We start from the raw sequence: 13,021 nt of genomic DNA on the forward strand, positions 1-13,021 counted from the left end.
AGCATCAGAGTGGAGGAACTGGGTGCTTTTTATACTCTAGGGGTTCCTGGTAACATCTGTTTGGGTCTTCCTTTTCTTTGTCAGCAAAAATTACTCTCCTGTAAACCCTCTCCTAGTATTATTATATTAAGGAGAAATAACGTGTGGCAGACACTGGCCTTTTAAGTCAATCTTCAGAAAAGTTTTCTGTCAAAAAGTGGTTAAGAGCATTTACTCTGGAGCTAGAATGTTTGAGTTCAACTTCTGGCTTCACCATTCACTGGCTTTGTGACTTTGGCTGATTTGCTTAACCTCTCTGTGTGGGGGTTTCCTTATGTGTAAAATGGAGACAGCAATAGTATCTATCTCATAAAGTCATTTTAAGGTTGAGACAAGTTGTTATTTGTAAAATGCTTACCTCAGTGTTAAGCGCTATACTAGTGTTGGCTCCTTTTTTTTTTTTTTTTTTTTTCCCGGTAGGAGAAGAAAAGATGGGAGAATTCTTAGTACAGAGGTGATGGATAAAATTGTTCAGTTTGTCTTTGTCTGATTCCATCCCATTCCAAAAACAAACACACACATCAGTACTATTTCTTCCCTCCTACTTCCTCTCCACATTTCCCTGAGTTGATTTACAAGCCTTTTAATTTAAGAGAAGCTGGATTTTGCTCTTTTTCCTTGTGCCTTATATGGCATATATAATATCTTCCAATTACTGTCCCAGCTCCTCTAGGGAAGAGAATTCAAAAGTTTTTACACTTATTCCCAACTGTGATGTATTCTACCTACTTTAGATTCTTATTTATTTTTTATTGAGATACAATTGACATGTAAACATTATATTAGTTCAGATGTGCAGTGTAATGATTCAGTATTTGTATATATTGTGACATAATCACTACAGTAAATCTAGTTAACATTTATCATCACACATAGTTACACAATTTTTTTCTTGTGATGAGGACTTTTAAGACCTACTCTCTCAGAAACTTTCCAATATGCAGTACAGTATTATTGACTATGGTCACCATGCCGTACATTCCATCCCTATGCCTTCCTTATTTTATAACTAGAAGCTTGAACCTTTTGACCACCATAATCCATTCCACCCACCCCCTCTCCCCACCTTTGGCAACCACCAATCTGTTCTCTGTCAATGCTCAGATGTTAAGCACTTGTTACTCATTTACTCCTTGCTTTGTAAAATACCTAATGTCTCTTGTAAACACTCATTTTCTTTAGGATCATTATTCTTGTTATAGAAAAGGAAACCAAGAAAGAAGTTTTAGAAAGTTGCTTAAGACCACAGAGTTGGTGTCAATTCAGAAGCAAAAGTTAAAATATAAGAATTGCTTCTTTTGTCCCATTTGCCAGTTACTAGCAAACTATCACCTAACCAGACTAGAGAGAGATAGCTGATGTCATCCCCAAGTTCTCTTCACTGAAGCTGCATATATATATTTTTCAGTCTGAGTACTGTGGAGTTTACATCTTTATTGGGAAACTTTGAGGAAGTATGTACATTTCAACAGACGCTCTGCCAAGCCTTGGAAGAATGTTCAAAGTAAGTGTCTCACATTGCCATTAAGATAGCTAGCAACATTGGGTTTTTTAATGTGCGTTTTGTTTTCTTTTGACTGTTGTCTTAGATATGGGCACTTTGTATTTATACATTTATACATTTATTACAACTTTAGTAAATTGCCCCAATACAGAGAAAATCTGGACTTCCCTGGTGGCTCAGTGATAAAGAATCTGCCTGCACAGCAGGAGATGGGGGTACAATCCCTGGGTCAGGAAGAGCCCCTGGAGAAGGAAATGGCAGCCCACTCCAGTATTCTTGCTTGGGAAATCCCACGGACAGAGGAGCCTGGCAGGCTACATACAGTCCATGGGGTCACAAAACAGTTGGACATGACTGAGCAGCTATACAACAACAACAGAGAAAATTCACTAGGTGGTGGTATTCACAGTGTCAGACCACTAGTTGAGTATCAGTGTTCTACATCTAGTCAATTACTTCTGGCTCTATTTAAAAATTATATTGACAAATAAGGTCTAAATTGACTATGGATATTAGATGATAATTCGTACATAGCAAATTACTTTTCCAAGTAATGCCTTTATGTGAAGCACAATACATCACTGAAGTCTAGCTAGATCATTGAGGTGTTCAACTTCATACTGCAGAGTGAACTGTGATGATCATCAGGCAATTTACTTCTGGGGCAAGATTAGTTGTCCACGTGGTGGATCTCAGACATTGGTGACTTTTGTTGTCTATAGGGAACTTGGGGGCAATTGCCTGTTTCTTGAACTTAGTGAAGCACAAGTGGTTGTCCGCAGAGGAAGCTGGTGAGAGCCCTCCCAAGGAGACCTCAAGAGCCACTCCAAATGCTGATAGGGATCCAGATGATTGGTATGGAAAGATGGTGACTAAGAGCAGATTGCCATCTAGATTTGTCATCTTTGTTTTCCATTTTATAGAGAAATACATAGAAGAGTCCAAAGAATAAGCCAAAATTATTATAATCGATATCTCTGAGTGGTGGAATTCCACGTAATTTTTTTCTTGTGCTTTTCTGAGTTTTTTGCAAACTAAGATAGGTGACTTGTAATTTTAAACATCTGAGTGTCACCTTGCCTAGCAACTCCCACCAAGACTACATAACACTTCTTTGTGATGTGTCATTTCTGGATTCAGTTAGTTTTGTCTGTGCTTGAAGTGAAGTGAAGTGAAAGTTGCTCTGTCACGTCCGACTCTTTGTGACCCAATGGACTATACAGTCCATGGAATTCTCTAGGCCAGAAGACTGGAGTGAGTAGCTGTTCCTTTCTCCAGGGGATCTTCCCAACCCAGGGATTGAACCCAGGTCTCCCACATTGCAGGTGGATTCTTTACCAGCTGAGCCACCAGGAAAGCTCAAGAATACTGGAGTGGGTAGCCTATCCCTTCTCCAGGGGATCTTCCCAACCCAGGGATCAAACCAGGGTCTCCTGCATTGCAGGCAGATTTTTTTTTTACTAACTAAACTATCTGTACTTGAACTTCATGTAAATTAATCAAGAGTATTTTTAGTGTATCTGACTAAATTTGAATATCATAATTTGAATAAGCATCTTAGAACCCCTATTAATGCAAAATAAGTATCTGACTCTATGTATTGGAGCTATGTTTGGTGGCTGGGGTTTAAAGCAGTGGCCAAGAACTTGCATTTCATAGATAAAATGGTTATAATATAGAAGTTTCTTTTTAACTTTGGCAAAAGAATTCAAAAGGTTTGCATGTTGCCAGGTTTAGCAGAAATCATCTTCCTTTATCTTATTTTCTCTATTACATTGTGTGTTCCACTTGTTTTATTTACAGGTTTCCAGAAAACCAACACAAAGTAGGTGGTTGTCTTCTGAGCCTCATGCCTCATTTTAAATCTATGTATCTGGCATATTGTGCAAATCATCCTTCAGCTGTAAATGTGCTCACCCAGCACAGGTAAATTATTAACATTTCCCCCCCAAAGCTGTTTTGCAATGATACCCTTTCCTCAAACTACCTATTTGGAAATCTAGAGTCTCCCTCTGAACTCTTGATTATCCCTGTTCATCATACCAGAAATTGATTCATTGTTATATGGTTTTATTGCCCATTCATGTAACAAGTAATTTATTGGGCACCTACTATGTGCAAAGTCCTATAGTAGCTGATGGGGATCCAGTTGTGAACAAGGAAGAGAAGGTCCCTTCCCTCATGGAGTATAGACTCTTGAGAGAAATAGACATGAAATTATGTGTCATGTACTTTAAGCAAAGATCTCTGATTATAATTATACACGAATATAAGCTTTTGGATTCATGGAGAACAGCAGAACACTGTCTCCTTTAAGAGTCCTTGCAAGGGATCCAGCTGAGCTCACGTCTCTCCTGCCCTTCCTTACCCTCTGACAGCTCATCCTTGACACATTCACTGATATAGTCATCGGGACCGGGATTCTGTAGGATAGACTTGAAGACAGTTTTGACTTTGAAACTGTGTGCTAGAAATCCAGGTGGGAAAATAGGAAGAACAACACGTAGAGGCTCTTACGAGTGAACTCAGAGTCTAGATTCAGACCAACATGATTCTGGAGGCTGCTATAGACAGAAAAGACTTTTCTCTTAATTTGACTTGAACTCCCAGAGCCAGGCTGGAACACTAGTTGACACCAACCCTCAGAAAGTGATGGAAACTTTGGTTTTGTCCTGTTTTGTGAGGGGCTTGATTGGCTTTATAAGGGCATTTTGAAGGTAGAATTCAGTAGGTCCTCCTTGGAGGTCAGTTTTACTTCCCTGATGAAAGTTGTGAATTTTTATGAAATAACAAATATGGACGTTGGAGTTTAAAGAAAGAGAAGCCATGACTCTGGATTATTTAGGCAAGTGGCTCAACTGCTTAGAGCTAATAATAACACTGACAATGTGCCAAGCGCATGATGTAAAAGCCTATGATAGAGTTACTATTATTACCATCTCTGCTTTACAGATAAGACATTGGAAGGTTAAGTAATCTGCCCAAGTACTCATAACTGTTAAGTGGTTGAGCCAGAATTAGAATCCAGGTCTGTCAGACTTCTAAAAAAATGTCTTTATGGAGGCATATGTTTCACCTACAAAGAGAATACTCTGAATGCAAATTTAAAGGATTATCATAAAATGAACACTTATGTACTTAAGAAATAAAATGTTGCCATTTCCTTTTTAATATAACAGCTTTATTGAGATATAATTCACATACTTTACAATTCACCCATTTAAAGTGTTAAATTAATGTAAGTAAATTCAGAGCTATGCAACCATCACCATGATCAATATTAGAAGATTTTCATCATTCTCCAAACAAATCCATATTCATTAGCAGTGAGTCTCTATTGCCAGACCACGGCAACCACTGAAATACTTTAGGTCACTATAGATTTGCTTATTCTGAACATTTCATATAAGTGAAATGACACAACATATGGCCTTTTGTGTCTGGCTTCCTTCACTCAGCATGTTTTCAAGGTTCATCAGTGCTGTTGCACTTATCAGTACACTGCTTTTTAAATTGTCATATAATGAAAAGCATTCCATTGTATGAATACCACATATTGTTCTTCCATTCACCAGCTTGTGGACGTATGGATTGTGAATGGTGTTATTATGAAGGTTCATGTACAAGTCTTTGTGTGAACATGTTTTCATTTCTTTTGGGTAGATACCTAAGAGTGAAATTGGTGGGTCATACAGTAACTCTGTTTTACTTTTAGAGGAACTGTGAGACTTTTCCAAGTGGCTGCACCAATTTATATTCCTACTAATAATTTATGAGGGTTCCACTTTCTCCACATCCTCACCAACATTTGTTATCATTAGTCTTTTTGACTATAGATTATAGCCTTCCTAAAAGGTATGAAATGATACCTTATTGTGATATTGATTTGCATTTCCCTAATGACTTGTGATGTTGAACCTCTTTCATGTGCTTATTGGCAGTTGGTGCACCTTCATTTGGGGAAATGTCTATTCAGATCCTTCACCTGTTGTTAAACTGGGTTACTTGTCTCGTTATTGAGATATGATTAACATACCATAAATTCACCATTTAAAAATGTACAACTCAGTGGTTGCTTATATATTATGTTGTGCAACCATCATCTCTATTTAGGTCCAGAGTATTTCCATCACCCTCAAAAGAAACCCCTTACTAGTAGCAGTCACCCTCCATTTCTCTAAGGGCTAATGATATTTCCTGTGCTTCTTGGCTATTTTAATATCTTCTGTGGAAATGCGTCTACTCAAATCGTTTGTCCATTTTTCATGTGAGTTAATTCATCTTTTCATTTTTGAGTGGCAACATTTCTTTGTACATTCTTCTTTATATACTCTTATCCAATGTGTGATTTGCAAAAAAATTTCTCCCATTTTGTGGGTTTTCTTTTTACTCACTTGATGGTATCTTTTGAAGCACAAAAATTTTTATTTTGTTTAATTTTGATGATGTCCGATACATCTATTTTATCTACTTTGCTTATATTTTGGTGTTGTATCCAAAAAACTATTGCCTAATCTAGGCTATGAAGATACACCTTTCTAAGAATTCTATAGTATTAGCTCTTTAATCCTTTTTTGAGCTAATTTTTACATATGATGTGAGGTAGAAGTCCAATTTCATTTTTTTGTATGTGGATAAGAAAGTAGAGAAGACCACTAGACTATTCAGGTATGACCTAAATCAAATCCCTTATGATTATACAGTGGAAGTGACAAATAGATTCAAGGAATTAGATCTTAGATTAGAATTAGATAGAGTGCATGAAGAACTATGGATGGAGGTTTGTGACATTGTACAGGAGGCAGTGATCAAGACCATCCCTAAGAAAAAGAAATGCGAAAGGCAAAATGGTTGTCTGAGGAGGCCTTACAAATAGCTGTGAAAAGAAGAGAAGCAAAAGGCAAAGGAGAAAAGGAAAGACATATCCATTTGAATGCAGAGATCCAAAGAATAGCAAGGAGAGATAAGAAAGCCTTCTTCAGTGATCAGTGCAAAGAAATAGAGGAAAACAATAGAATGGGAAAGACTAGAGATCTCTTCAAGAAAATTAGAGATAGCAAGGGAACATGTCATGCAAAGATGGGCTCAATAAAGGACAGAAATGATATGGACCTAACAGAAACAGAAGATATTAAGAAGCGGTGGCAAGAATACACAGAAGAGTTATACAAAAAATATCTTCACGACCCGGATAATCATGATGGTGTGATCACTCACCTAGAGCCAGACATCCTGGAATGCAAAGTCAAGTGGGCCTTAGAAAGCATCACTACGAACAAAGCTAGTGGAGGAAAAAGATGATGTTAAAGTGCTGCACTCAATATGCCGGCAAATTTGGAAAACTCAGCAGTGGCCACAGGACTAGAAAAGGTCAATTTTCATTCCAATCCCAAAGAAAGGCAATGCCAAAGAATGCTCAAACTACTGCACAATTGCATTCATCTCACATGCTAACAAAGTAATGCTCAAAATTCTCCAAGCCAGACTTCGACAGTACATGAACCGTGAACTTTCAGATGTTCAAGCTGGTTTTAAAAAAGGCAGAGGAACCAGAGATCAAATTGCCGACATCCGCTTGATCATCAAAAAAGCAAGAGTTCCAGAAAAACATCTACTTCTGCTTTATTAACTATACCAAAGCCTTTGACTGTGTGGATCTCAACAAACTGTGGAAAATTCTTAAAGAGACAGAAATACCAGACCAACTGACCTGCCTCCTAAGAAATCTGTATGCAGATCAAGAAGCAACAGTTAGAACTAGACATGGAACAACAGACTGATTCCAAATCGGGAAAGGAGTACATCAAGGCTGTATATTGTCACCCTGCTTATAGTGCATCATGAGAAATGCTGGACTGGATGAAGCACAGTTGGAAGGAAGATTGCTGGGAGAAATATCAGTAATGACACCACCCTTATGGCGGAAAGCAAAGAACTAAAGAGCCTCTTGATGAAAGTGAAAGAGCAAAGTGAAAAAGTTGGCTTAAAACTCAATATTCAGAAAACGAAGATCATGGCATCCGGTCCCATCAATTCATGGCAAATTGATGGGGAAACGATGGAAACAGTGACAAGACTTTATTTTGGGGGGCTCCAAAATCACTGCAGATGGTGACTGCAGCCATGAAATTAAAAGACACCTGCTCCTTGGAAAAAAAGTTATGACCAACCTAGACAGCATATTAGAAAGCAGAGACATTACTTTGCCAAAAAAGGTCCATGTTGTCAAAGCTATGGTTTTTCCAGTAGTCATGTATGGATGTGAGAGTTGGACTTATAAAGAAAGCTGAGTGGTGGAAGAATTGATGCTTTTGAACTGTGGTGTTGGAGAAGAATCTTGAGAGTCCCTTGGACTGCAAGGAGATCCAACCAGTTCATCCTAAAGGAAATCAGTCCTGAATATTCATGGTAAGGACTGATGCTGAAGCTGAAACTCCAATCCTTTGGCCACCTGATGCGAAGAACTGACTCATTGGAAAAGATCGTAATGCTGGGAAAGATTGAAGGTGGGAGGAGAAGGGGACAACAGAGGATGAGATGGTTGGATGGCATCACTGACTCAATGGACATGAGTTTGAGTAAACTCCGGGAGTTGGTGATGGACAGGGAAGCCTAGTGTGCTGCAGTCCATGGGGTTGCAAAGAGTCAGACACGACTGAGCGACTGAACTGAACTGATCCAATTGTCCCAGCACCATTTGTTGATTTCTATTGTTATAAATCTGTTCCATTGTATTTTATGTCCCAGAATTGGATCTATCTTTGTAAATGTTCATGTGAACTTAAGAATTTGTATTTGCTGTTGTTGAATCAATTTTTCAATAAATGTTGATTAGATCAACTAGATGAATGATACTATTCTTTTCAATTACATCCTTATCAATTTTTGACCTGCTGAATTTACTGATACTGATAGAGGGATGGATTATAATAGTGGAGCCATCTATTTCTCCTTCCAGTTCTGTCACTTTCTTTTCCCTGAAGTGTTTTGATGTTCTTTTGTTAGAGGCATTTGTGTTAAGGATTGCTTTATCTTGTTGGAGAGATGGCCTTTTTATCTTCATGTAATTCTCTCTCTTTATCCCTGATAATTTTCCATGTTCTGATAATCAGCTTTTTCTGAAATTAACATAGCTAGTCCAGCTATCTTTTGATTACTCTCAATATGTCTTTTTCCATTCCTTTGCTTGTAATCTGTGTCTTATAGACAATATATAATTGAGTCTTGTTTTTTAATCCACTTTGAGAGTCTCTATCTTTTAACTGGCATATTTAGACCATTCATATTTAAAGTGATTATTATTATAGTTGGATTAATATCTAAAATGTTGTAACTGTTTTCTATTCATTGCACTTGTTCTTTCTTTGCTACCCCCCTTGTACTACCTTCTCTGGTTTTAGTTAAACATTTTGTATGATTTCATTTTCTCTTCTCTTTTAGGAAGAATTTTAGTGATTTCCCTAGAGCTTGAAATATCCATTTACAACTACTCTGACAGCACTTACAACAACTACTCATATAACACTTAACATTTCACTAGTAACTTAGAGTATTATCAGTTCTTCCCCCTCATCTCTTATTGTTCTCATTCATTTCATTTATTCATAATGTAAAATCACTCAATATATTATTGCAATTATTACTTTGAACAGTTCTATTAAAAATAAGAAAAAAAGATTTTATTTTACCTGCATTTATTCTCTGACACTCTTCCTTTTTTATGTAGATCCAAGTTTCCTTCTCTCTGAAATACTTCTCTTAAAAATAGTTGATAGAAAATCTACTGGTGACAATTCCCCTCAGTTTTTGTTTGCCTGAGAAAGTTTTAATTTTGCTTCCACTTTTTTTCCTTCTATTTTTATTGTGTAAAATAAACAAACAACTGTATAACATGAGATCTATCCTCCTAACAAATTTTTAAGTGTACAGAACAACATTGTTAATTATTAGCATAATTTTGTACAGCAGATCTCTAGAATTTTTTCATCTTTTGTAACTGAAACTTTATATCCATTGAAGAGTAACTTCCCCATTTCCCCCTTACCTCAGCTCCTGGAAATCACCATTTTACTTCCTGCTTTTATGAGTTTGACTAATGTAGATACCTTATATAAATGGAATCATGTAATGTATTTCTGTGACTGACTTATTTCACTTAGCATAATGTCCTCAAAGTTCATTTATATTTTCACATATGACAGTATTTCCTTCTGTTTAAAGAGATAGGCATGTACATAGTACATTTCTTTATCCATTCATAATCAATGGACATTTAGGTTGTTTTCACAACTTGGCTATTGTAAATAATGCCTCAGCAAACATGGGAATGCAAATGTCTGAGATTCTTATTTCAATTTATTTGGATAAATACCCAAAAGTTGGATTGCTGGATTAAATAGTAGTTCTATTTTCAGTGTTTTGAGGAATTTCCATACTATTTTCCACTGTGGCTGCACCAATTTATATTCCCACCAACAGTGCACAAAGATTCCAGTTTCTTCACATCTTTGCCAACATTTGTCTTTCTTTCTTTCTTAATTTTAATTATTTATTTATTTTTGGCTGCACTGGGTCTTCATTGCTTTGTGTGGGCCTTCTCTAGTTGCGGCGAGCAGGGACTACTCTCTGGTTGTGGTGCACAGGGTTCTCATAGGGGTGGATTCTTTTGTTGTGGAGCACAGCTCTAGGCATGTGGGCTTCAGTAGTTGTGGCGCACAGGCTCTGGAGCATAGACTCAGTTGTGGTGCTTGTGGTGCCCAGTTGCTTTGCAGCACGTGGAATCCTCCTGGACCAGGGATCAAACCCATGTCCCCCACACTGGCAGGTGAACTCTCATCCACTGCACCACCAGAGTTCTCTTTCCTCATTTATTGATAATGACCATCCTAATCAGATGTGAGGGAATGTCTCATTGTGTGTGTATCTCTGTGTGTGTTTCTACAGTTCTTTACCTGCTGCTGCTGCTAAGTCGCTTCAGTCGTGTCCAACTCTGTGTGACCCCATAGACAGCAGCCCACCAGGCTCCCCCGTCCCTGGGATTCTCCAGGCAAGAACACTGGAGTGGGTTGCCATTTCCTTCTCCAATGCATGCATGCATGCTAAGTCGCTTTAGTCGTGTCTGACTCTGTGCGACCCCATAGATGGCAGCCCACCAGGCTCCTCTGTCCACAGGATTCTCTAGGCAAGAGTACTGGAGTGGGTTGCCATTTCCTTCTCCAGTTCTTTACGTAAATGTATACAATCTTATGTAGTAAGGGTCATGTATCTGTTTTCCTCAAATAAATACTCATGTAATATTTTAATTGAAGTATAGTTGTACAATGTTAATATGTTACAGGTGTACAATATAGTGATTCAAAAATTTTAAAGGTTATACTCCATTTATAGTTACTATAAAATATCATCATAGTTCTGATTTGCACTTCCCTAAGGATTAGTGATATTGAACATCTTTTCATATACCATTTGTATGTCTTAGGAAAATGTCTATTCAAGTCCTTTGCCCACTTCTAAATTGGGTTATTAGTATTTTTACTATTGAGTTGTAGGAGTTCCTTATTTGTTTTGGAGGTTAGCCTTTTATCAAATATATGAATTACAAATTTTTTTTCCTATTTTATAGATTGCCTTCTCATTTTCTTGATTGTTTCCTTTGCTGTGAAGAAGGCATTTAGTTTGATGTAGTTCCACTTGCCTATTTTTCCTTTTGTTAACTGTGCTCTTGGAGATCATTACTAAGACCAATATTGTAAAGCATTTCTCCTGTTTTCTTCTAGGAATTTTATAGTTTCAGGTTTTAGGTTTAAGTCTTGAATCCACTTTGAGTTGATTTTTGTGTGTGGTGTGAGGTAAGGGTCCAGTTTCTTTCTTTCTTTTTTCACATGTGCATGTCCAGTTTTTCTAGTACCATTTGTAAAACAGTTTTTTCTCATTATATATTCTTGGCATCCTGGACAAAGATCAATTAAATATATATACATAGACTTATTTCTGGGCTTTCCTATTTGTTCCATTGATCTATTGTCTGCTTTTGTGCCAATACCATACTGTTTTAAATACTGTAGATTTGTAATATGTTTTGGAACAAGGAAGTGTGAAGCCTCCAGCTTTGTTCTTTCGCAAAATTCTTTTGGTTATTTGGGGTCCATTTTGGTTCCATATGAATTTGGAGATTTTTTTTTCTTTTTCTCTAAGAAATGCCATTAAGAATTTATAGGGATAACTTTGAATCAGTAGATCACTTTAGATGTCTAGACATTTTAACAAATAATTTCTTCTGATATGTGAATATGGGATGTCTTTACATTTGTTTGTTCCTTCTTCAATTTTTTCATCAATGTTTTGTAATTTTCAGCGTACAAGTCTTTGGTCTCTTTCGTTATGTTTAGTCCTAAGTATTGTGTTCTTTTGATGCTATTGTGAATGAAACTTATTTACTTTCTTTTTTCCCTCCTTTCTTACTCTGTTTCTTTTTCTTTTTTTTTTTTTGGATAATTCATTGTTAATGTTTAGAAATGCAACTGATTTATGTATGTTAATTTTGAATACTGCAACTTTACTGAATTCATTTATCAATTTTACCAGTTTTTTTGGTGGCATCTCTAGGGTTTTCTATGTATAAAATCATGTCATCTGTGAATAGAAATCATTTTACTTCTTCCTTTCCCATTTGGATACCTTCTGTTATTCTTTCTTGCCTGTCTGGCTAGGACAGCCGGTACTATGTGAATAGAAGTAACCAAAGTAGGCATCTTGTTCCTGATCTTAGAGAAAAAGCTCTGTTTTTCACCACTGAGTATGTTAGCTGTGTGCTTTTCATCTATTGCCTTCTTATGTTGAGGCAATTTCCTTCTGTTTGTGATTAGTTTAGTGGTTTGGTTTTTTTTAAATCATGAAAGGATGCTGGATTTTTGTCAATGCTTTTTCTGCATCTCTTGAGATTATCATGTGATTTTTATCTTTTGTCCTTTGAGTGTGATGTATCACACTGATTGATTTTTCTATGTCAAATCATTCTTGTGTCCTAGGGATATTTCCCACTTGGTCATGGTGTATGATGCTTTTAAAAAGTGCTATTAGATTTGGTTTGCTCATATTTTGTTGAGGATTTTTGTATCTATGTTCATCAGGATAATGGTCTGTAGTTTTCTTTGGCTCTGATATCAGGGTAATGCTGGTCTCATAAAATTAGTTTGAAAGTGTTCCTATCTCTTTAATTTTTTTGAAAAAGTTTGAGAAGGATTGGTGTTAATTCATTTTTAAATGTTTGATAGAATTCAGCAGTGTAGCCACTGAGTTCAGGGCTTTCCTTGGTTGGGAGGTTTTTGATTACAAATTCAATCTTCTTACTCATTATTGGTGTGTTAAATTTTTTTTTAATTTTTCATGATTCAGTGTTGGTAGGTTGTATGTTTCCAGGAATTTGTCTATTTCTTCTATGTTATTCAGTATGTTAGTTTATAATTGTTCATAGAATAG

The 13,021-nt window shown here is 36.7% G+C and overlaps 1 protein-coding gene across 14 annotated transcripts in view; it reads left to right on the forward strand.

Annotated features, from left to right (window-relative positions):
• Positions 1 to 13,021, forward strand: part of ARHGEF6 (Rac/Cdc42 guanine nucleotide exchange factor 6) — a 116,477-nt gene that overhangs the window by 63,666 nt on the left and 39,790 nt on the right. For all 14 annotated transcript variants that reach the window (XM_004022312.6, XM_012107256.5, XM_012107257.5 and 11 more), the window contains 2 exons: positions 1,448 to 1,543; positions 3,347 to 3,469. In XM_004022312.6, the coding sequence (XP_004022361.3) occupies positions 1,448 to 1,543; positions 3,347 to 3,469 (219 nt within the window). The remainder of the gene's footprint in view (positions 1 to 1,447; positions 1,544 to 3,346; positions 3,470 to 13,021) is intronic.

The sequence above is a fragment of the Ovis aries genome, chromosome X (genome assembly GCF_016772045.2).
Source record: "Ovis aries strain OAR_USU_Benz2616 breed Rambouillet chromosome X, ARS-UI_Ramb_v3.0, whole genome shotgun sequence".
Lineage (NCBI taxonomy): Eukaryota > Metazoa > Chordata > Mammalia > Artiodactyla > Bovidae > Ovis > Ovis aries.